The sequence below is a fragment of the Bombina bombina genome, chromosome 1, assembly GCF_027579735.1.
Source record: "Bombina bombina isolate aBomBom1 chromosome 1, aBomBom1.pri, whole genome shotgun sequence".
NCBI lineage: Eukaryota > Metazoa > Chordata > Amphibia > Anura > Bombinatoridae > Bombina > Bombina bombina.
In genome coordinates, this window is record NC_069499.1 from 953,655,473 (window position 1) to 953,680,604 (window position 25,132).

The 25,132-nt window shown below is 39.7% G+C and overlaps 1 protein-coding gene across 1 annotated transcript in view; it reads right to left on the reverse strand.

Moving 5' to 3' along the window:
- Positions 1 to 4,517: 4,517 nt before the first annotated feature.
- The window catches only part of APCDD1L (APC down-regulated 1 like), a 278,044-nt gene continuing 257,429 nt past the window's right edge, over positions 4,518 to 25,132 (reverse strand). The window contains exon 4 of the mRNA XM_053704714.1: positions 4,518 to 7,815. Coding sequence (XP_053560689.1) covers positions 7,057 to 7,815 — 759 coding nt within the window. The 3' untranslated portion in view covers positions 4,518 to 7,056. The remainder of the gene's footprint in view (positions 7,816 to 25,132) is intronic.

Genomic DNA, 25,132 nt, shown 5'->3' on the forward strand with positions numbered 1-25,132 from the left:
GATGAAGGCTCCAGGGAGGAGAAATCAGCTTAATCCTGATCAAAGCCTGAACAAAACACTGAATATCAGGAAGATTAGCAATCTTCTTATGAAACAGAACTGAAAGTTCCAAAATCTGACCTCTAAGAGAACTGGTGGCTAGACCTTAATCCAAACCATCCTGAAGAAACTGCAAAATGCTAGGAAAGAATGCCAGGAAAAAAACATGATACAAACACCAAGAAATAAAAGCCTCCCAAGTTTAATGATTGAAGATCTGTCTCAACTACAGAGTCAGAAAACTCCTCTGTTTAAGAACTAACAGTTCTTAACATCTGAAGCAGATCTACAAACCAAGTCCTGCAAAGCAAGACCGGAGCAATCAATAACACTAATGACCCCTCTTGTCTTGTCTGATCTAGGCAATCACCCTTGGCAGAAGAACCAGAGGAGGAAATATATAATCTAGATCAAAAGACCATGGAGTTACTAGATCATCCACAAATTCTGCCTGAGGATCCCTGAACCTCACAAAATACTTGAGAAGTCTGTTGTTCAACCGAAAAGCCATCAGATCTTTATCTGGGAGACCCCGAAGATGTTTAGGAGCTTTAAATTTACCTTTAGACTTTTTTGTCTTGGAGAAGAAAAACATCCTTACCTCCAGTTACAGTAGAAATAATATAATCTACCCCAGAACCAAACATCAGCTTTCACTGAAAAGAAAGACATAAAAGTCTGGATTTGGAAACCATATCAGTTGACCAGGACTTTAATCACACAGCCCTTCCAGAAAAACTGCTAATGACTTACTTTTAGAATGAATCTTAATTATGACAATACCTGCATCACAAATTAAATCTTTGGCAATCTCTTCAGTAGACCCAAAAGGTTTAGAAAATCTTCACTAGCAGCATCATCCAGAAACTGCTGACTCCCCAACCAAACAGAAGAAGCCGCAACCACACAGACAATGCTGACTGCTGGCCTAAAAATAAAACTTGCTTGCTTGAAAAGCCCTCCTATGAAAAGATCACAATTTTCTATCCATAGGACCCTTATAAAAACAATCTTCCAAAGCAATGGTAGTACATCTAGCCAAGGTAGATATAGCCCCATCCTCTATAGGAACTGTTTCCCAAAGCTCAACATTAGACGCTGGTAAAGGATACATTTTCTTAAACCTAGCTGGATGATAAAAAGGGCCACCAGGCTAAGACCAATCCTTAGAAACTATCTCAGAGACAGTATTAGGGACAGGAAAAACCTCTGGAGACAAAGCAGTAGGTTTAAAATTAAATCTAAATGTTTATCAGACTTGTCCTCAGATACCTTAGGATCTTGAAAACCTAAAGTACATACCATCTCTTTTAAAAGGGAACAAATATGACCAACCTTATTCAAAAAAGATTACTTCAAATCATGATCAAAAACAGACTCCTGATCAACAGATATCTCACCCAAAGAGGATGAATCATCTGAACCAGGATCCTGAACATTCTGTAATATAGGCTTAGAGCTAAGAGTAACTCATGAACTGACCTTTTACGCTTACTTGAAAGGGGCATAGCCACCAGCATTTCAGATACAGTAGAGTGTACAAAATTCTTGAATCCTGGAGAAAAATATGAAGTACTCCCCTGTGTGGAAGAAACAGTAGGAGGGCAGATACCTTAGAAGCTCCTAAAATACCTGCGCAAAAACAAAATGATACACGTTTTTCCGTTCAGCCAAAGTGCGCTATCGTCAAGCCAACGTGCTCAAATCCGGCAAACCGACATGCACAGACGGACTGACGCGCGCTAACCTGACATAAAGAATACACAAGCAAAAAACTTAAAGGGACATAAACCATAAATTTTTCTTTTATGAGTCAGATAAAACATGCAATTTTAAACTTTCCAATTTACTTCTATTATCAAATTTTCTTAATTTTCTTTTTATCATTTGTTGAAAAGCAAAGATGTAAGCTCAGAAGTGCGCACGTCTGCAACACTATATGGCAACAGTTTTGCAACGTTATACATTAGCAAGAGCACTAGATGGCAGCACTATTTCCTGTCATTTAATGCTTAAGGCCTGTGCATGCTACCTACCTACGTATTTCTTCAACAAAGAATAACATGAGAGCAAAGCAAATTTGATAATATAATTAAATTGGATTTTTTTTTTTTAAATTGTATTCTCTATCATGTTCCTTTAAAGGAGAATCGAGCCTTATAAATTTAAAGGAGCCATGCCAAAACAAATACATATTAAATACTGTCCCCAGGCTACAGAGTACAATAGAGTACAAACTATATAGCCCAACTGGCTTAACGAGTGCCCCTACATAAAAAATATATACTTACCCATAGGCACCCAACCACTGGACATAACCAGGATCCAGTAGATAGCCAAACCAGTGCTGAAACATAACAGAATAGGAGTATACTGATGACCCAACAGGAGGCGGCTAAGGACTTATCCCCGCAACACCTGTGGAAGGTGTGTGACGTAATCCCATAGGGTAGTAATTGTGCCACTACCCCATAACCCAAATACATCCCTCCATCTAACAGCAGCTTCTGAAGGAAGATGGGCCTCAAATCAGTCTGAGAGCCCTTCCCGCAGAAGAACATGAGAAGCATCTTCATTCTTCACATTTTTCCAGTGGAGGGAAAGACAAGATTAGTTTCTAGTAAGATGGGAGGGGTTTTATAGAGCTCTTGGGGTTTGAGAATCTGCCTCCTCCTGGTTGCAAGGAAGAGTAATTCCCAGGAGTAATGAATCATGGACTCTCACCACCTATATAAAAGAAATAACTACAGTAAAAAGAATGTTAATTTGTTTTAGAAACTTCTAGACTTGACTGATATGTTATTTTATAGCAACACAACAGAAATGTCTTATACATTACAAGTGTTTACTGTCCCCTTAAAGGGAGATAAAACCCATTTTTTTTCGTTCATGATTTAGAAAGAGCATGCAATTTTAAACAACTTTCCACTTTACTTCTGTTATCTATTTTGCTTCATTCTTTTAATATCCTTTGCTGAAAAGCATATCTAGATAGGCTTAGTAGCTGCTGAATGGTGGCTGCACATAGATGCCTTGTGTTATTGGTTCACCCATGTGCATTGTTATATCTTCAGCAAACGATATCTAAAGAATGAAGCAAACTAAATAATAGAAGTAAATTGGAATGTTTTTTAAAATGTTATTGTCTATCTGAATCATGAAAGAAAAAAATTGTGCTTAGTGTCCCTTTAAGTTTTTATAGAGTAGAATCCCTTTTCTTTTGCCGCTCTTGGCATGGAATTGGTTTAGTATCTGCTGTCTGGAAGCTCAGATATTTGAGTTATGTTTTACTTAATTGGAAATCTACTAATAATGTTCTTTTATACTATGGAAAGATTGTTTTCTTGATATCTCAACTTTGGTATTTGTTTCAGGGTTTGCAGGTTTTAAAACACATTTTTATCTTTGTAGTTAAACTTTTTTGCTTGTGGTATTTGTGTGTGCTCATGCATGTCTTCCCAAAACAATATTTAGTGAGAAGATCTTACAGATAACACTCCTTCATGTATATTTACTCAATATCTATGCCATCATTTGGTACCAACCCACTGATTACATTTATGCTTCATGGGAAATAAGTCACTTAAACAAACTTTCCAAGGTACATACTACATCTGTTATCAAATATATTTTGATCTCTTTTCATTTGCTGCATGCCAGGTAGGATTAAGAGTCTGCATGTCTTGAGCTCTGTATGTGTAACACCATGAAATACATTGCTGCAGGTGCTGATGTCATACAGTGCTCAAAACATCTGCCTGCTCCTAAGCCTACCTAGAAATGCTATTCAACACGTTACCAAGACAACAAAATAAATTTAATAATAGAAGTAAATTAAAAAGTTGTTTTTTTAATTGTTCTGTCATGAAAATTTAATTTTGACATTCATACCCTTTTTTTCTCCATATGCAAATTTCCCTTTCTTTTGCCTGTCACTTGGAGTCATGTGCAGGGATAAACGTTTCTCATTTACACACTAGGTCACACTAAGCGCTATATGTAAACTGAAGCAGGAGGGAAAGACAATATCAAACACATAAAATTGTCATTCCAAATATTTTTTGTTAATATTTATCACCAAGTGCTATGAGACTCATGTACTGGTGGAATACAATGTATAGAAGTTCCTTTTGACTTTTCTTACATTACACAAAGGGTGGTTACCAATAAAATAAAGGGTTTCTCTTTTATTTGGTAATTTGTCATTCGCAAGCAGTTTTCCCTCTAAGGTCAGTTTTGTGAGTGGTCCAGCAGTGAAACAGTTAATTAGAGCAATTAGCACACTCTACACAATGTAGACTGCAAGGTATGGTTCCCTTAATAACTGTTTCACTGATGGGCCGCTAACAAAACTGGCCTTAGAGGTAACACTGTTCACAAGTCCACACACTTCTGTAAATAATGACAGTCCTGATGTGCAGTAGGAAAAACAGGATTCATAATTGTCACTCAGTCCAGTGGTATAATAAAAGATAAGCTTTGTTCTGAGTCACTGAGTTTTACAGTTTAATATCATTCATGCCCATTTTACTTTTTATTAGTGCAAAACAAGACCTGGCAGTAAGATTATACTGACTTGAATAAGTAACATTTCTAACCAAACGGCTGTCAGCTTGTTCATCTATATAACAGTCTTTGAATTTAGTTAAGGTAAATTCAGCTTCTTTAATAGATCATCATCATAGTTTATTTTTGACATTTTGTACAAATATAGCAAGTTAAAGCCATGTCAAGTGCACTGGGGAACTGGTGTGCAGAAGATATTGAGAAACAAAAATATATATACATCATGCATCACTGTATGGTGTTGGCATAATAGTTAATCATGAAAAGTATTTAGGGAAACATTTTCTTACAAGAAAACTGATCATTGCAATGTAAGAAAAGCTGGGCTCCCAAGTGTTAAATACCTCAGGGGCCATCTTTTACAATGGGCTACTGAGTACAAGAGCATCTGCTTTTCAGCAAAGACTAATGCATTTTAAAATGATGCCATTAAAATTTATTTGGATACTTAAACTGTGCAGATCTCATTTTGTAAGTAGATCCAGTCGTGGAACTAAAACTCTATAAACAGTTATAGTCACAAGCCTTCCCTTGCATCTGAAAGAGACAGCAGTGATGATTTGGTCAATGTGAACCCTTCTTCAAACTTAAAGGGACATGGAATCATTTTTTTTCTTTCATTATTCAGATAGAGAACATAATTTTTTAAAAAAAAAGTTTCTAATTTACTTCTATTATCAAATGTGTTTTGTTCTCATGTTATACTTTGTTGAAAATATATCTAGATAGGTTGCATGTACATGTCTGGAGCACTACATTACAGGAAATAGTGCTACCATCTAGTGCTTTTCCTAATGTATAATATTGTTGCAAAACTGCTTTCATATACTACTGCAGACACATGCACACGCCTGAGTGTATGTCCCTGGTTTTCAACAAAGAATAACAAGAAAAGAAAGAGCATTTGATAATAGATGTAAATTGGAATGTTGTTTAAACTTGTATGTTCTATGAACGAAAAATTTGGGATTTTATGTTCCTTTAACAGAACGGCACTAAAAAATAAACTTTAAATACCATACCCTTGTGCCAAATTAGATAAACACCTGGCATTCACATCATCATTGTAAGACAGGTCACTACAGTTCTTAAAGACAAATTTATTTGAATCCTAGGGGGCATCAGGGATACCTATTAGATGCCATAGCTCAGGGCTTTGTAAAGCCCTGCCTTAAAGGGACATGAAAGCCAACATTTTTCTTTCATGATGTAGATAGAGCATTCAATTTAAACAACTTTCTAATTTACTTCTTTTCTATAATTTGCTTCATTCTCTTTATATTCTTTTTTTTTAAAAAAAAGGATACCTAGGTAGACTCAGGAGCAACAATGCACATCTGGGAGATAGCTGCTGATTGGTAGCTGCATGTATATTCTTCCTGTTATTGGCTCACCCAAAGTGTTCAGCTAGCTCCCAGTGGTGCATTGCTGCTCCTTTAACTAAGGATACTAAGATAATTAAGCAAATTTGATAATACAAGTAAATTGGAAAATTGTTATCTGTGTCATAAAAGAAAAAGTTTGTGTTTTATGTCCCTTTAAAGGATGTACATTTAAAAATAATCTGTTTATGGTATTCTCAGAAATGCCATCATTGTCTATGCATTCTAAATGAACCTGGGCAAAATAATGAATATGATGCAAATCTTACTATTCTATGATGTGTGGGACATAGCAGCTTTGTTTAAGTTAGGTAGTACTAACAACCTAAAGTGATGGTAAATCCGAGTGTTTAGTGGAGTTTAAGTCATCAATTATTAGTAAAAGGGTGCTAAACTCACCCTAACTGTGCAGCTGCACCTCGCTAAACTCATCGGCTCCAGCCTCCCGCGGCACAGCACTCTTCTACCAATGAGGTGATGTTTGCACCTCTAAACCAATAGCCATGCTAGTATAAAGAACACTGTCAGCTGACACACACGGCTATTGGTTTAGAGATGCAAATGTCACCTGATTGGTAGAAGAACGCTGGGGGCTGCTAGAGCCACTGAGTTTAGCGAGGTACAGCGGCACAGTCAGGGTTAGTTTAGCAAACTTTTTTTTAATAATTTATCAGTTAAACTCAACTTTATTTTTAGTGATGGTAAATCTTAGTGTTTGTTAAACGCACGGATTTACCATAAATTTAAAACAGGCAGAGGCAAAGGATTGGTTTTAGGTTGGTACCTTCACTTTCCAGTGTGTCAGCACTTTCTAAGGTTATTGTCTGTTTTGCTCACCTTATAGTTACATCTGTCAGTGTCCCTTTTAATATTTTTGTAGACCCAAATATTCTTTGTTTTGGACATTGCCATCTCTATAAATGTCAATGTCCAGTAACCAGATTGAAGAATATATACAAAATCGACAAAAGTAAAAATGTAAGATCATTTTTATCTTTTTGTACTGAAAGTGTCCAAGCTCTGCGAGCTGCACAAATAATAATAATAAAAAAAAATCAACCGCATAGTATCAGTTCTGTCTTAAAATATGCGTTATAAGAATAAATAAAAGATAAACTGCAGGGTAAGGCTGTAATAAAGACGATCTGTTTTGTATCACATCCAGAGAGTGGCTGTGTCTTGAAGGGAGTGCAGGTTCCTCAGCACATTGAATAAGTGGGGGTTGGTAGGATGTTGGGCGTTTGCTGAGTGTGTCTGGGCTGGTCCCATCCGTGGGCCTCTCACCCATATACAGTAGACGCCGTCCACTTGAGTCCATCTCTATTTTGAAGAGTTCATATTCCGTGTGTGGAAGGCGGATCCCTAGAACGTCACAACCTCCAGTTGCTGTGATATCCTCTTCCTCCCCTATGCCCCAGCTTCCTGTCTCTCCACAACTACCAGGCTTTGATGCATTCAGCATCCGTAGTGTACCCTGGTTCAATGGTTTTACCATAGCTTTGCTCACTTTGAACATTAGTTCTGTGCCCCCTTGCACTTGGTCTGAGCGGATTCCTTTAGTGTAATAACCAGAAGCATAGAGTGTAAATGTGGGTTGTTTGCAGAGTGGGTCAGCATAGTGGTAGTAGTATCCTTCCCATGTTCGGTCGTCCCCATGGAATGTCAGATATCTAGTGAGGAAGAGTACAGCTGGGCGCACTTCACACTGGCTGCTTACCCATTTCCCGCTAAGATGGGATGGCGGATGGGGAGCTTCTGGTAAGACAGGAGGATGGTGTTCATCTGCATTGTAGATAATCGCACAGACTTGGCACGGGTGCATATGAAGCTGGAACACACACACAAAGAAAGGTATTAGACGTACACTACACAGGATGATAAACATGTAAATACACATTAAATTAAAAAGTCAAAAGGAATTCAAAAGTCTACAGAGTTAGGAGGAAAACATTACCACTAATTAAAATACCAAAAGGTAGTAATTACACATTTAAAGTACATAAATGACAGTAGTGCAGTTATGTGTAGAGTCCCAGCATACTTCTATGAAGTACCTACTACAAAGCAGTGTTAAAGGAACAGTAAACACCTTCATATTTTTTTAATAAAATGTTTAGTTATGCATAAGGAAACAACTTTGAGATATATTTTAATTATTATTTTTTTCCCCCATTTCATGTAATTTAGCTCTGAAAGTTGAGCAAATTCTAATTCTCAGAACTTGAAATGCACCTGCTGACTTATCAAGGCTAATTCTGCTACATATCTGTCCTTAATTGGCTTTATCAGATAACAACTGCAAAAATAATAATTTTTCACTATTAAAAAATAATTGCAGTAAAAGGATGTTGTTTGAAAAAGGTTAAGACTTGGTTATTTTCTAGCAACACAAAAAATATCTTGTAATTGCAAGGAGTTTACTGTGTCTTTAAAAGAAAGGTCAAAGCAGCCTCTTTTTAATGCTGAGATTGTAATCTCATGTGCAGAGTGTCAACATCTATCCTAACAGGAGAGTTAATTAGAAAAAAATATGCACTGTGCAGTATGCACCCATTAATATTGACATCCATACTCTACTAGAAGAATGAAAAATTACTTATATCTGTTTAGAAAAAGTCCCTTTCTTTCATGAAGGTGGTGATTACTTAGTCCACAATCCATTACTCCCGGGAATTCACCTCCTGACCACTAGGATGAGGCAAAGATTTCCAAAATTCCAAGAGTAGTTAATCCCTCCCACCTCTATATCAGTCTTATCTTTGCCTTCCAGGAGGAAGTTGAAGAATAAAGGTGCTCAAGATTCTAAATTGAGAGAGGTCATCAGACTGATTTGAGGCCTATTTCCTCCCTCAGAGACAGAGGGGATATTGTACAGGCTCTTACACATTATACATCATAGCCAGGGGGTATTTTATAGACATACTACAGTATTCGCTAGACTTCATAAATTTAATGTCTAGGGGTTGTTGGGAGATACATTTTGAACAATTTTTTTGTTAAATTTATTTGTGTGGGTTTTTTTTGTTAACGGTTTTGCATTTCAATTAGCACTGTAGCGCTCTCTTGCTTTGTCAGTTTCTTCTGTCTGTCATTATAGCGCTGTTGCACACTCTCATTGTCTTTGTAGTGCACCTTAGTTCTATTGTGCTGTCTGTTTATTATGCCTTTGATCTTTTATTAGTGCTTTTGCACACTTTCACTGTCAACTCCATATCGCGTGTTGGCTAATGATGTAGTAATCTTTTTATCCCGCACTGTAGTGCCACTATCTCAATGTTAAGTAGCGCACTTGTTTCTTTACATGCCTTTTATTTTTGTGCTGAGCAGAACTGAGGGCGTTTATGATCTCTCCCCAGTGCTATTTCCACTCCCCATCTCTGTAGAGCTGTGTTTAAGGACGGAGTGCTTTCTTCCTGCATTCTGGATGATCTACAGTTTCAGTGCAGGTGTTTTTTCTAAGTTTCAAAAGCAAAGGGTTTATTTGTGCACATACGCGTTTTTTAATGGTCTTGTTAACCTTATTTCTAGACAATTAGTTTGTCCTCTCCCTCGCTCTGGCTTTTGCTGCTATAAACCCCTGAATACTTTGTATTATTGTCGCAAACTATATACAATAATATAATCTGCTGTAACTGTTTTTTCCCCCTCCGTTACAGTGTCTATCTATTTGTTATGGAGCTTATTTGAACCGTCCTCACATATTTAGATCCTTTAGAGAGTAGATCTTCTGATCGCTTAATTCCATTAACTGTGTTTTTTTTGGCAAGCTATTAACCCCCAGCTCTGCTTTGCCATTTTTGTATGGATCACCTTATGTGATAAATATCTATAAAAATATATATTTTTTAAAAAAGCCTGATGAAACAGCAGATATATACGCTGAAGAATGTGCTTTTACCGGGTCCTATTCTCATAGATGGCCCTGAGTTCAGTTGATTTTGTTTTTATAAATTTTAATTTTAACTTACACATGCTGTGTTGCTGCCTTACTGAAACTTTCAGTGGCAAAGGTCCAGTAAGATCTACATCTTAGGGACTCCTATGATAAGATCCCTGGTGGAGTTACAAGATCAGTGAGCCTTTTGGATTGCTGCCAAAAGAGTCAAGCTGTAGCCGGATGTTCAGCATGTCTGGACCACTACTAATTGTCCAGACTGCGTCTACCAGTACATTGGTGTGCTGTTACTCTTGTGCTCTTGTGAATATATTTCTTCTTAGTTTGTTTCACACTGAGTTCTGTTGCTGTTCACCTGATGTGACGACTCCTTATTATTTCCCTATAGGGGCCGTTGTTGTGATGCTGCCCTTGCCTATAGAGAAATCTGTCCACCCTCTGTTTGTTCTTTACAAGGGAGTGTTTCAGATTTTGCTCCAGGTTTCAAAGAATTTGTGTGCTCAACTGTTTCTGAAATGTTGGCGGCTATGCCTCCTCCAAGTAAGCACATGCCTATGTCTGACAATCAATCTACAGTTGATTTATCTGCTCATTCTGATTCTCATAAAAGTCAGATCAGTTATACAACTTCTCAGGGATTCAGAATCGGATACCTCAGATCTGTCTTCTGAAGGTGAATTTATTTCAGGATTTAGAATCTTCCTCTTTTATGTTCAAGCTTGAACATTTTTGAACTGTACTAAAGGAGGTTCTTTGCACTTTGGGTATTCAAGACCTTAAGCCTATTCAGGAAAATCTGTTAAGCAATTAAATTTGATTTTCAAGGGACTTCTGGTGGGCGGGTCCCGTAAATGGCAGCGGCTTCATAGAGCTCTGGCATCGCGCTCACACTAAACACCTACAAAGTCCTCCATTACCCATCCCAGCCGAGAATCCTCGCAGGGTGCAACTCCCTGCTGGACTGCACATCGACAGAGAGCTTTATTATCAGCTCCACTATTGGAAAATACTGAAAGAAAGATACTGCACACCAGGCGAGGTGCGGCCTAGTGCTGGAGATTCACAATTCACACGGGGACTGCAGTGACGCGGCAGCTAAAAAAAACCTCCGGTGAGCATATACTTGTCTGAGCAGACGGCTCACAGTCAGCCAACCATTTGGGGATAATCATAGCAAATCTAAACACATAAGATCCCATAAGATCTCACACAAACCGGAGGAGATACGGCAAGGCCTCATTAACCTGAAACATTTAAGGGTACAATTCTATAGGGGCAGCAGAAGTGGAACTTTCTGAGATCAAAGAATCATTCTGCTAATTTATTTACCGGCCCAATGATGGAGTAGATGGCCCCGGTCTAATACCCCTTCCTAGCCACCGCAATATAAAAGCTCACAGTTCAGCTAGTAGCATCTGGACTTACAAATAAATAAAACTCTGTTTCAGTTTGGACATGTATTTTAATAAAGCACAATAAAACCCTACTTCATGTTCCAGTCTCTTAAGCAGCCAACACATTGGGCCTCAGCATAAGCTTTAAGGAAGATCCACTGAGAAACTGTCACAAGCTCCTCATTTCATTTACTGAGACTCAAAAACAAAAATACAAAAATAACCTGACTTATAAGAGAAGATGGCAAGGAATCCATTTTCACAAGAAGGAGTCTGTTTGCAAAAATATTATAGCTCCTACTCCAAGACCGCAAACAACATGTCTAACAGACAAAAGCAAGGCGGACAAAAAACATGGCATCAGGCTAAAGCACAATCACAATCCACTTATTCACCAGAACAGTCAGATCTACAGGTTCCAGACACCCACCCGATTGTCTTACAGCTCTCTGCAGTATTCCTGCCAAGATTCGAACAACTGCAGACAGGGATGGACTTTTTTTTTTTTTTTTTAATTTGAAAATTTTTATTAAGATATTCCAAAGAGACAACAAAGGATATACAAGTCAAATTATAGAATACAGGGATTAAGACAAGTTAAAAGTTATACAAACTCATTGTACATAATATCCCCCTGTGGTAACTTATGCATACGCAGTTGTCTCTTCTATAAGAGATCTAATTGAGAGAAAGGGGTGTGTTCCGGAGGTGGGGTAACGAGTTATGTCAATCTCTCACATATTGCACAAATTTTACAATAAAGTTTAAAGCTGCTGAAAAACCAACCTTTAATAAATCAGCGAAGACTGAGGGAAACGTCTCTCAGCCAAAGAAAGAAGGTAGAGAAAAGGATGAAGAACAAGAGGAAGAAGAGAGAAAAGAGAAAAAAAAAAAAAAGGGGGGGGGGGAGGGAAGGGGTGTGGGGGAGAGGGCAACCCTAATTAAATCTGTCTACTCCACAGGGCCAACATCGTTTCGTGGATCTCAAGGTGGTGCATTTTTAGATAGTGGTATCTCTCCAGAGAAAGGAGGTCCGCAACGGCTACTCTCCAATCCTCCAATGTAGGGATGGTTTGGGTCTTCCAGAGCTTTGGTATGAGCTTTTTAGCTGCTGTGAGCATAATTAGTAAGAGAGGGCGTTTACCCTCGCCAGACAACTTTGGAAGTGATAGGAACAACAATGTATTTGGGGTATGAGGAACCAGTGCTCCCAATATCTCCGACATTTCTGACATAGTCTCTCGCCAAAATTCCCTAAGCCTGGGGCAAGCCCACCAGATATGGAGGAGTGTACCCTCCCCTCCACAGCCTCTCCAGCAGGTGCTGCTAAGTGAGGGGTATATTCTGTGTAATCGGGACGGGGTTAGATACCATCTACACAGGAGTTTTATGTGAATTTCCTGTATCACTGCCGAAACAGAGGTTTTTTTGGTCATTCGAAAGGCCTGACGCCAGGACTCCTCTTCTAAGTTACAGTTTAATTCCTTCTTCCACGAGTACGTGTAGGAAGGGAGGTTTATTGAGTCAGGGTTGCCTAAAATTTTATAAATTTTAGAAATCAAGTGGGTCGGATTTGCTTGCGAAACACAGAGTTCCTCAAAGGGCGTCAGTTTTCTACCAAAATCATTTTTGTGTTTATGGTGAGTTATAAAATGTATCAATTGATGATACTGAAGCCATGAGGAGAAAATCTCCCCATGAGCCTCCATCATGTCAGAATGTGTTTTAAGTTTCCCATCTATTGTGACAAATGATATCGTGCCTGTGCGAAGGCTGTATGGTTGCATTCTAGTAAATCCTAGTCTACAGAATGGGAGGGCAGGGTGCTCTATGATGGGTGTGAGTGGGGCATCCCTAGTCGAGATGTGTGTAGTCGTGGCCATTATCTTATCCCAGTCTGTCAGTACATTCGTTGTGATGAGATAGTTATTAATTAGTTTTGGTCTAAGGTGATGCGGTATCCAGCCTAGTGTAGCGATGTTGTTCAATTTGAGTATTTGCCTGTCAATATTTATCCATGTTTTATTTCTAGAGTTGTGGGCCCATTCCACCATGTGTTGTAGTGAAATTGCCTGTTTATATCTTTCCAAACAAGGCACTCCCAAGCCCCCCTCATCTCTTGAAAGGTACATAGTTTTCCTAGGGATTCTGGGTTTAGACCCATCCCATATATACTGTTCAAATGTTTTTTGTAAATGCGGAATGTACCCCTCCGGGAGTGAAATGGGGAGAGCCTGGAGGAGATACAAAATCCGGGGCAGGACGTTCATTTTAAGCACTCCAATTCTCCCTAGCCAAGATAACTTTTTGTTTTTCCAGGATGACAAATCCCTAACAATATCATTTTTTAAGGCGTTATAATTGAGTTTAATTAAGTCTGACGTGTTGGTGGAGAGAAATATACCTAGGTATTTTAATTTGTGTCGCGCGATGGGGATGTTGTAAGCGTTACTCAAATGATTTATGGAGTTTGGGTTAGTATTTATGTTGAGGAGTTCGGATTTAGAAAGGTTCAGCTGGAAATTAGAGATCTTACTATAATTGTTCAGTTCTGTGAGTAAGGCAGGGATAGAAGTGTCGGCCTCTGTTAATGTGAACAACGCATCATCTGCATAGAGAGCTTGTTTATGCTCTTGCTCCCCTGTCTTTATGCCCTTAATCTCAGTGTTATTTCTAATCTTCTGAGCCAGTACCTCCATGGAGATGGCGAAGAGGAGGGGAGAAAGGGGACACCCCTGCCTGGTGCCGTTTTTAATGTCAAATGAGTCCGAGAGGACCCCGTTAGTCCTAATTCTAGCATTGGGGTGAGAGTATAAAGCCATTGTCATATTCAGAAAGGGCTCAGGGAAGCCCATTTCCAACATAGACCTTTGCAGAAAAGACCACCGAACCCGGTCGAAGGCCTTCTCCGCATCGGTCGCCAAAAGGATCAGGGGTGTATTTGTTGTTTTCGCGTGGTTTATAAGGTTTATAATTTTTATGGTGTTATCCCGGGCTTCTCTGCCCGGGACAAAGCCAACTTGATCGGTAGCTATTAATTTAGGCAGAAATTTGTTTAGTCTGTTAGCAAGAACTTTAGCTAACAATTTCACATCCGAATTTATGAGGGATATGGGCCTAAAGTTTTCGGGGCGATTGGCCGTTTTGCCGGGCTTAGGGATTACGGTTATGTGGGCCTCTAGGAGAGATTTAGATAGAGTCGGGGTTTTTCGCAGGTTGTTGAATAACTGTAGCATATGAGGGAATAGCTGATTGCTAAATGTCTTATAGTATTTAGGGGTGAATCCATCTGGCCCTGGACATTTACCCGCAGGGGTGTCTTTTAGAGCCTGCTGGAGTTCCTCTAGCGTGATAATGGATGCAAGATCTTCCCTCTCACTGTCATTCAAAGTGGGGAGGTTAAGATTGGAGAAAAATCTATCTGAGCGTTCTCTGAGGGTAGGTGCATCTAACTGAGGCAGAGATGGGGGGGTGGTATTGTCTATATTGTACAAAGTCATGTAATAGTCCCTAAAAGTAGAAGCTATTAATTTACTACTATGAACTATTTTGCCATCTGTAGTGTGTAGTGATTGGATATATGAGGCCAATTTTCTCCTCCGCAGGGTCCTCGCTAACACTCTACCCGGTTTATTCCCACCCTCATAATAATATTGCTTCAGGTGTAGGGCCGTTCGCTGATGCTGTTTTATAAGGTATTGTTTGAGTTCTGTCCTTGCGGACATCAACTCCTGCTTACAGGTGTCATTAGAGGGTTCCTGTTTATGGGTCTCCTCAAGGATGTTAATCCTTTCTAGTAATTTTGTGTGATAGATTTTGGCTTGTTTTGACTGTCTGATGCTATGTTTTATGAATAAACCGCGGATTACCGATTTGTGCGCCTCCCATTCTAAAGTAGGGGATGGTGTTGTGTTTGCATTGAGTGAGAAATATTCAGAGAGTGCCTTCTCTGCCTCATCTAGAATAAGCGGGTCGTCTAAATGGAGATCATCAAGTCTCCAGCTTTTGGATAAAATTGGGAGATCGGGCCAAAGAATGGAGCAGGTAACAGGAGCGTGGTCGGACCACGTGATGTTACCAATTTCGCAGTGTGATATGAGAGATAGACCATGGGAGTCAGTCATGACATAGTCAATGCGTGAATAGCAGTTGTGAGGTGCAGAGAAAAAAGTGTAGTCCCTGTCATTGGGGTGCAGGGTTCTCCAAACGTCATGTAGGGCATGTGCGGTTAGAGCAGTTCTAACTTTTTTAAGGACTGAGCTGGGTATACTTGTGGTTCCCTTTGAGGTGTCTACGAGTGGGTTGATGCCTAGGTTGAAGTCTCCGGCCAGAAAAACCACTCCCTTAGCGTTATCTAATAAGAGGTTCAGTACTTGTTTAAGGAATTTATCTTGGGCCGTGTTGGGTGCATATATATTTAGAATAGTGAGGGGTTGTCCGTGTAGATTTCCTACCAAGAAGATAAAACGTCCCTTGGGATCTTTGGTTAGGTGTGTAATTTGTATAGGAAGTGTTTTATGGATAAGAATGCCCACTCCACTTTTTTTATCAGGACCGGAGGCAAAGATGGACGTGGGAAAGTGTTTGGGGGTCCATTTCGGTTCCTTACCCCTCTGAAAGTGGGTTTCTTGTATCAGAATAATTTGACTTTTCAATTTGTTTAGTTCTCGGAGAGCTATCGAGCGTTTGCCCGGGTTGTTAAGGCCTTTTGCATTTATAGAAGTGAGCCTAAGAGAGTGATCACCAAATCTACTGCGTTGCATGATGGGGGGGGAAGGGAAAGAGATGAGAAGAAAAAAAAAAAAAAAAAAAAAACCAGGGGGGGGGGATCAATAAAAGAGAGAAGAGGAATAAGTGAGATCAGAAGGGTAGAATAGCTGGTTATAACGGAAAGCGCTGAGATAGTTGACAGCTGATATAAGTCTTAGTATAGGTGGAAAAGGGGGGTTAAGAAAGGGGCATAAAGGAAATAGAAAAATAGAGCTCCGAAAGAGGAGCGTGTACCCTTGTCTTGTGGAAGGGTAGCAAAAAATGGGGTAGTGTCTCCACAACCGAATATGAGGAGAGTATAATAATAAGGCGTATTAATGGATGGCATAAATGGGGGGGGAGGGGAATCTATCGGGGAGGGAGGGCAGGGAGGGGAGGGGGAAAGAATTCAGGGGGTACCCTGCCTGCGCTGTGTGGTTTTTCGTTAACACTAAAGCATCCCTGGTATAGGGCGTATATGTCTTAGTAACAACTTAGTGCAGGTTAAAGGTTCTCCCCAGGAGGCTTTTACTATAGGGTATTCTTGTATCTGAGCGGTATAAAGGGGGGATGGGGCATTAATGATAGGAAGTTTGAAATAAAGTATAGGTGGGGAGGTTGTTACATCAATTTATGGTTCTTACAAATCTGGAGGGATCAATGGCGCTCATTGTGCGCTAATTGCTAGAGGAGTGTTAGTAAATAAACCTGTTTTACCAGAAATATAATCAATAAATCAACAAAGTAATGTAAACAACATTTCGAACATTGATAAGCAACAAATAACTGTACAACTGTTCTACAATATAAATACTCTTCTTATCTCTTTCATGTAGAAGAAAGCCTAGATAGGGGAGAAAAAAGAACAACAAGAAAAAATGCATTTGATACAGACTAAAGGTTCTCCCTAGGAGGCTCTTGCTATAGGGTATTCTGATATCTGGGCTATTGGAAGGGGGGATGGGGCATTAATGATAGGAAGTTTGGAGTTATGTATAGGTGGGGAGGTTGTTACATCAATTTATGGCTCTTACAAACCTGGAGGGACCAAGAGCACTCATTGTGCTCTAATTGCTAGAGGAGTGTTGATAAATAGACCTGTTTTAACAGAAGTATAATCAATAAATCAACATAGTAATGTAAACAACATTTCTAACTTTGATAAACAACAAATAACTGTGCAACTGTTCTGCAATATAAATACTCTTCTTATCTCTTCCATATAGAAGAGAGCCTAGATAGGAGAAAAAAAAATGCATTTAAAGCAGAAAACAAGACATTTGACAAAAACAGTGTAATGCAATTTGAAAGAGGCTGAAAACAGATCAGGCCCGTGTCATGTTATAGTCCCCAAAAGGAGAGCGCCATAAAAGGATACATCATAGGGTGGAGGGGGAAGCGAGTGTAAATCAGCCCCCTCCCCCTCACTGTATTCTAGAGTCAGGTGTTGAAATATGCTGCGGTCAGAACAACCGCAGATCAGGTCGCCCCCAGATTGTTCTGTGTAAAGAGAACAAGTTCTCAGGTTAAGCTCAAAATTTAGGTAACCTCCATGAGGCAGTTGAAGAGAGTCAGCCTGGGGTTCAGGAGTCCCTTGAGGATGATGAAGAGGCCTGGATGTTGTTGTTACCAGGCAAAGAAGCACTTCTTTCAGGAGATTCTAGAATTGAGAGTTCTCTGTAGAATAGATTAAGGTCTGCCCCAGGGCGATAAATAGCCGTTTTATTATTAGTTGAGGCTATTATCGAGACCGGGAATCCCCATCTGTATTGTATCTTGTGCAGTTTCAAGATGTTGGTGACAGTGGACAGTTCCCTTCTTTTCTGAAGAGTGATGGGAGAGAGGTCGGTGTATAGCTGTATTTCTTCACCTGCGTGCGTAATTGGGTGTTTTGCTCTCGCACATCGCAGGAGGTCTTCTTTATCCTTATATTTAAGAAATTTAACAATTATATCTCGAGGCGGGGCCTTAGGAGGAGGTTTAGGTCTCAAGGCTCTGTGAGCCCTCTCTATCTGGATGTCTTCGCCAGAGGGGTCTTCTTTAATTATTCTGAATAGGGCCTGCAAATAACCTTCTATTGCTGGGGGGAATATGGATTCCGATACACCCCTTATTCTAAGATTATTTCGGCGAGTCCTATTTTCCAGGTCTTCTAACTTTTCAGAAATCTGGTATACTCTGTTATCTAATTCCTGGATTCCAGCTGTGTTAGATTGGACTTCAGTAGTTAAAGCAGTGTGATTTGTTTCTAAAGTGACAACTCTTTTCTCCATAGCCCCCAGATCTTTTCGTAGGTCACCAAAAAGAGTCCTCATTTCATGAAGCACAACTTTAATGTCTTCTTTGGAGGACAAATGAGACAAGTCTTTTTTTGTAATAAAGGAGCTTAAATCTGGTGCCTCCATATCACTTAATCCTGTCTTAGAGGTTGTTGATTCTGAAGGATCCTCTCTATTTAAAGAAAGTGAGTCCTTGGGCACTAAATACTGATTGAGGGTCTTAGAGGAAGGTGTTTTGTCTCCTTTGGTCTGCCTCTTGCCAGGCATCCCCTGGGCTTTCGTGATGTGACCCTTCTACTAGTGTGTGTGACCCGCTGCTTGTAAGAAAAAAGGAAGCTGATGTTGAGATACTGGTTAGGGCAGACTGATGAAAATAGGAGTAAGTTCCTCTGTTTATCTGAGCTGAAGTTGTCAGGCTAACAACTGGTGTTGTGATTGGGGGTATAGCTGTCACAGGTACACAGCTCGGCTCAGCCTAGTGATTTAAAGCATGAGTTATTGTGCTAGCTGCGTGTGAGAGGGTTAAATCAGACAGTCCCAAGTAATAACAGATTTTACACTACTTTTTGTGTCCTTGTTAAAATCGGAGTTAGGGAGGTAAAATGTAGTTTTATATGCTGTGAACCTGTTATATTGTCGTCTCCTCTCTTATCCTATAACTTGTGACGCAGTTATTATATTTATGTGACGTTTTGTGGTTTTGCTTATTTCCAGTCGAGATTATACAGTTCTGTATTTACCTAGGCAGTTTATTTTATGTACTGCTGATAATAGGATTTGCAATCAAAAGTCCCCTTTATTTCGGAGCTGCAGCAAAAGGGGAGCGTTCCGGGAGCTCACATGTGTATATGTCTGCCTTACCTAATGTAATCAGAGTCCTCGTAGCGGTTATAATTCTCCTCCGGTTCTTCCGATAATAGTTTCTGGGCAGTGCGATCTGTGTGCTTGTCCCCTGCCGGGTCCTGTCCCTTTGCTATCCGACAGTAACTGCGGTGGTAGTAACTTCCACCGGCGCGTCTTAGTTACTGTGCGCTTAGGCCTCAAGCAGAGTTTCTCTCCTCCCGGTTGAGAAAAGTCTATCAGGAGCCACCCGAGCTGCGGTATTCGTGAGGTGGGGTTGTTAGGGTTCAAAGGGGTAAAGGATAAGGGATTTACGCCATCCAAATTAGCTTTTCTTCGGTTTAGTAGACAGGAGCCCTTCTAGCAAGCTGCCATCTCCTAGCGTGGCTAGACTCCGCCCCCCAGGGATGGACTTTTTAACCGCTGATTTCAGAACTTTCTCAGCCCGCCTTACACAGGTGGAACAGAAAGTCTCAGATTGAGAAATTAGACAGAGATATATCGACCAATGTTTCCAATCTACAACAACAAAATAAAGTCTTACTTGGGAAACTTGACAACTTAGAAAATAGGTTGCAGCGAAACAATCTCCGCATAGTAGGCCTACCAGAAACCCTTCCTAGCACACAATTAGTGGATTTTGCGGAAACCACCTTACCCAGCCTGGGGCAGCCACCCATGTACAGTGGAACGTGCCTACAGAGTGGGCAATCCTGGTAGACAAGGAGACAAAAATCAAACAAAAAGTCATGGTTAAATACCTGAAGTTTAGAAATAAAATTGCTATTCTACAGGCATACAGGAAAATCTAAAGTTTGGAATTTAAACGCCAGAAAATATACATCTTTCAAGATTACTCAGCTGATGTTGCACATAAAAGGAGAGAATTTTCGCCCTACTGCAAGCAGCTTCTGGAATCTGGCAGGACGGCTGCCCTACTCTGTCCAGCGCGTCTGAGACTGCAAACCCCAAAGAGCCCAAAGTTCTTTGATTCACCAAAAAGACTGCAACTATTTCTAGAGGCTGAAAAACCATCAGAACAACCTGAAATGGAGGAGCATCAAGAAGACATAACCTGAGATGACCTCCACAGAACTGAAAGATTTGCAGTTCGTGGTCCAGATGCAGCTAGTTTTTTATATCCTTGAATAAAAGGGAGGGGGGAAGACAATCTGTTGAGATTTTGTTCTAGCTATTTGAAAGTTACTGATTTGTTCATTTATTTAATTGTAGTTGTGTTGAATATTGTGTTCTTGTCACATTCTCACTATAGCAGACTTGCCATATTGGGCAAACGCAGAGTACCACTCCCAACTGAAGAGACAAACCGCCATTCATCGTGTAAGTACTACCACACTACAGCAACCCACTGGATAGGAATAAACACCCCACCTATTGATACCCACACCTCACTATTTACACCACAATCACATTTAGATCAAACCCTCACATAATGAAAATCATAACCTGGAATGTTGCAGAATCAAGTCCCTGATTAAAAGAAGAACTATATTGAAGTTTTTACATTCCAAAAAAGCAGATATTGCCATCCTTGAGCATACGCATCTCACAACCCTAGAACATCAGAAGTTGAAACAAAGCTGGGTAGGAGAGGTACTCTTCAATTCTTATGAGACAAAAAGAGCTAGGGGGGGTTGCATTTCTTTTCAGGAAACATTTAAATTATGAGATTATGCAGGTCGTAATGGACCAAGAGGGAAGGTACATCATTGCCAAAGTTCAAGTGGAGGGATGCAAACTTACGCTATGTGGAGTATATGGGCCACAAACACACAAAAAAAATGTGGTCACAGTATAGCACCCCATACCCCTGCTGATAGATTCCATAACCCTGAAAAGACTAGGACACATTCTAAAAACTTGGAGGGTTCTAGGAGAGAAACCTTAATTCTTAAATCCTTTAACAATGCTTTGGCAATGAGAGATATCTGTAGAGAAAGAAATCCCGAGTCAAGGGACTATACATGTATGCCTCCTTCTGGAAACACTCTGTCACGCATTGACCTATTCTTAGTATCAACTACATTATGCCCAAAAGTGCAAGACGCCAAAATTGACCCTGTAACCATATCAGACCATGCACCCGTTACCCTGATTGTAGACACATCCGTTACAATTAAACAACATCGCAAATGGACCTTCCCGACATATCTGTGCCACAATCCTAACTTACATAAACACATGATTGGGGAATGGTTAGTGTATAAAAACAATTTCACTCAAGAGTGGAGAAGGATCTCACTGATATCACTGATTATACTATCGTGAGAGACTTTATAAGCAAAATATTACAGTGACAGAACGACAGGCACTACAAAAACTGAGTGAGAATCCCAATTTGGTGATTCGCTCAGCGGATAAGGGGGGTCTGTAGTTATCCTTGACAGAGATGATTTTGTCAAGGAGGCAAACAGGCAACTCTATAACACTAAGGAATACAGGACATTGAGTTCGGACCCCACAAGGGACTTTCAGAGACAGCTCAGGGATCTAATCGATGATGGTCTCGAATTGGGACTATTAGATAAAGATACATGTGATTATCTATTTGTGAGCCACCCTAGAATGCCCATTTTTAACCACCTGCCAAAGGTGCACAAGTCACTCCTGGATGTTAGAGGCAGACCCATTGTCAGTGGTATTGGGTCACTCTTCGAGCCTCTATCGGAGTGGCTTGATGCACTTTTACAGCCAATGATTAAACGTCTATCGAGCTATGTTCTAGACACCAAACATGTTCTGAACCTGGTGTCAGATTTAACTTGGCAGGAGGGCTACAGTTGGGTCACCATCGACGTGAAGTCTTTGTACTCTTCTATTCCCCATGAGAGGGGGCTAGAAGCAGTTGACTACTATATGAGAAAGTACTATGGAAACAACTCTATATTATGTGATTATGTGCATAGAGTTACACTTTTTCTCCTAACACATAATTTCTTTGAGTTTAATGGTACTTACTTTCTCCAAATGTGTGGCACGGCGATGGGGGCCAAATTTGCCCCCTCCTACGCCAACCTATTTATGGGTTGGTGGGAGGAATGCCACATATTTGGAGAAGAAAACCCCTTTAAGGACAATATTGTCTTCTTCAGGAGATTCATTGATGACCTCCTGTTCGTGTGGAGAGGTAACCCAATGGAGGTTGATGCCTTTGTTGATTACTTAAATAGTAATGACAAGGGGATTGAATTTACCTTTGAAAGTAACAGTTGCAAAATCAATTATCTTGATGTTACCCCTATTGGTAATATAGGTGAGAAAGTAACTTCAACCATCTACAGGAAGCCAATAACAGGGAATTCCTTACTCCACGCAAAAAGCTGCCATCCCCAACATGTATTCGGTGCAGTAGCAAAAGGTCAATACATAAGGGTTAAAAGGAACTGCAGCAACCAAATTCATTATGTGAGGGAGAGTAATGATTTAACACGAAGACTAAAAAACAGAGGCTATGAGCAAAAAATAATTAAAAAAGCAAGAAGAATGGCAGATAAATTAGATAGGAAAGATCTTTTACTACCTAGGGACAAGACGATTGGTCCAATCAAAAAACAGTTTGACAAAGGTTCACTCTTCATTACAGACTATTCCATGGAATATGGTGAAGTTTGTGGAATCATCAAGAAACATTTTAATATGCTTTCTGCTGATGATGATCTGATGGATATTGCTAAAATGGGCTGTCATTTTGCATATAAAAGGAATATGACGATTGGCAACAGGTTAGCCCCAACTAAACTCAAGATCACACAGCAAGGAGGCTCAGCCTGGTTGACAGTGAAGGGAATGCATAGATGCAATTTCAGGGACTGTGTGGCCTGTGAGAAGGTCATTTGTGGAGACACTTTTCAGTTTACAACGACAGGCCAGTCTTTTGAAATTAAAACTTGCATCACATGTAGATCAAAGTATGTGATTTATCTAATCACTTGCACAATTTGTAAGATTCAATATGTGGGTCTTACAACAAGAGAGATAAGATCACGCATTATGGAACACCTTTCAACAATTAGGACTGGAAGATCAACCACCCCACTAGTACAACATTTCGCACAAAAACATGACAAAGATACTGATAGCTTCAGCTGGACGGCTATAGAAAGGATTGCAGTTCCATCAAGAGGGGGCGATAGAGAGGTACTTTTGGGTAGGCAGGAGGTGTTCTGGATCTTCAAATTGAGGACCAGAACACCTTCAGGACTAAACTCCTCCTATGATTTGATCAACTACTGGCAATAATGTAATACATTTCAACACCTAAATTCTAAATGTAAGATCCATACCTTAACTTCCCCACAGTTTGAAACAATGTCCACATTCTTCCCAACATTGTTTTGATTCAGGCACAAAACAGTTTGATGTAAACAAATATGTACCCTTACACGTAGGCAAATAGACAATGTGTAAGGGTTAATGTTAGCACATGTATCTCTCTTTGCCACCAAAGAATCCTGTATGGTTAATTTAATTTCATTTAAGGATCTAAACAGTAAGTGTATTTTTTTTATATATATAAATAAGTAAATATTTAGTTGCAATAAGTCAAAGGCAGATATAGCAAAAACACTGTTAGCTAATAAAATTTAGACTTAGTTCAAAAGGATAAGGGTTATGTTTTTCCTAATCAAGCGAGTACAATTCTAAATTTCATTTATTATTGTTTATGTATGAGATTAGCAGCAAGCAACAGTGAAATCAAATGTCAAAAGATCAGTGCCTGTAAATTTGTAATTTGTAAATTTGTTATTTGACACATTTATGCATAGTTTCGTTCATGAGCTAAAATGTTATTTGATAGGTGTACTGTTTGGCCAATTGGAGAAAGGTACGCCCTAGAAAAAGGGCGCTTGGTTTTAAAACTTGTATCAGCTAAGAGTACGGCTGCAAAGCCGAAACATGTCAGCTGTTTTTTCTTTCTCCATCTTACCAACCAGCTGCTGTCAAGCCCAAAAATTCTGAATATACAGAATACATCAAAATAAGTAAGCAAGCAAGCATTGGAACTTTTATTTTGTAGCTATTTATGAGTGAATAAAAGCTACTTTTTTCATCTACTGGTGCTCCTGACTTTTCATTTGTGCAGCTATAAAAACACTAATTCACAAAATTACTCTATTGGGAGACAGCAAAAGCTGTACTTAGGGGGGTAGTGACATTCTTCGTACTGAGCTAAAAAAACAAACACAAACAGAAAAGCGAATTAAGGCAACTCCAAAATGCGAGAAACAGATTCCTACTTAATCATACATAACTAACCAGGAAAAAGAATAGGGAAACCAAATCCCTTAGGGATAACTACCTAATTCAAATGTCAAGTAATTTGTTTAATCACCTACAGGCAAAATACTATTGATACAGTAATCACATAGGCAAACTACTAGCAAGACTTAATAGACTGGAAAGGAAACCTAACACTATCTCAGATATTAAAAAAATGACACAATACAGATGAATGTAAAAGACATTCATAACATTTTTACCAAGTATTACACTAAACTGTACTCTGCCCAGGAAATAGATTTAGAAGCAAAGGAAAAGTCCTGGCAAAATATACTTCTTCCCCAGTAAGATGCAGACCAGCTACAAAGTTTGAATGGCCCAATCACAGCAATAGAGGTACAGGGAACCATTAGAACACTTCCCTTAGGTAAAACACCAGGACCTGATGGACTTTTAAGTGAATATTACAAACTTCTTAAGCAAGAGATTACAGACCCCCTAACCAAACTGTACATTAGCATCTTAGCGAGGCCAGGTGACATTGTCCCAAATATTTGCAGAAACCAATGTAATACTACTACCCAAACAGATAGGGACCCACTCCTTACAACATCCTATAGACCAATATTGCGTCTAAACTCTGATTATAAACTACTCACAAAAATCTTAGCAAATAGGCTAGCCGTCCTCTTACCCCACCTGGTCCACAAAGACCAAACTGGGTTCGTAAAAGGGAGATCTCCAACA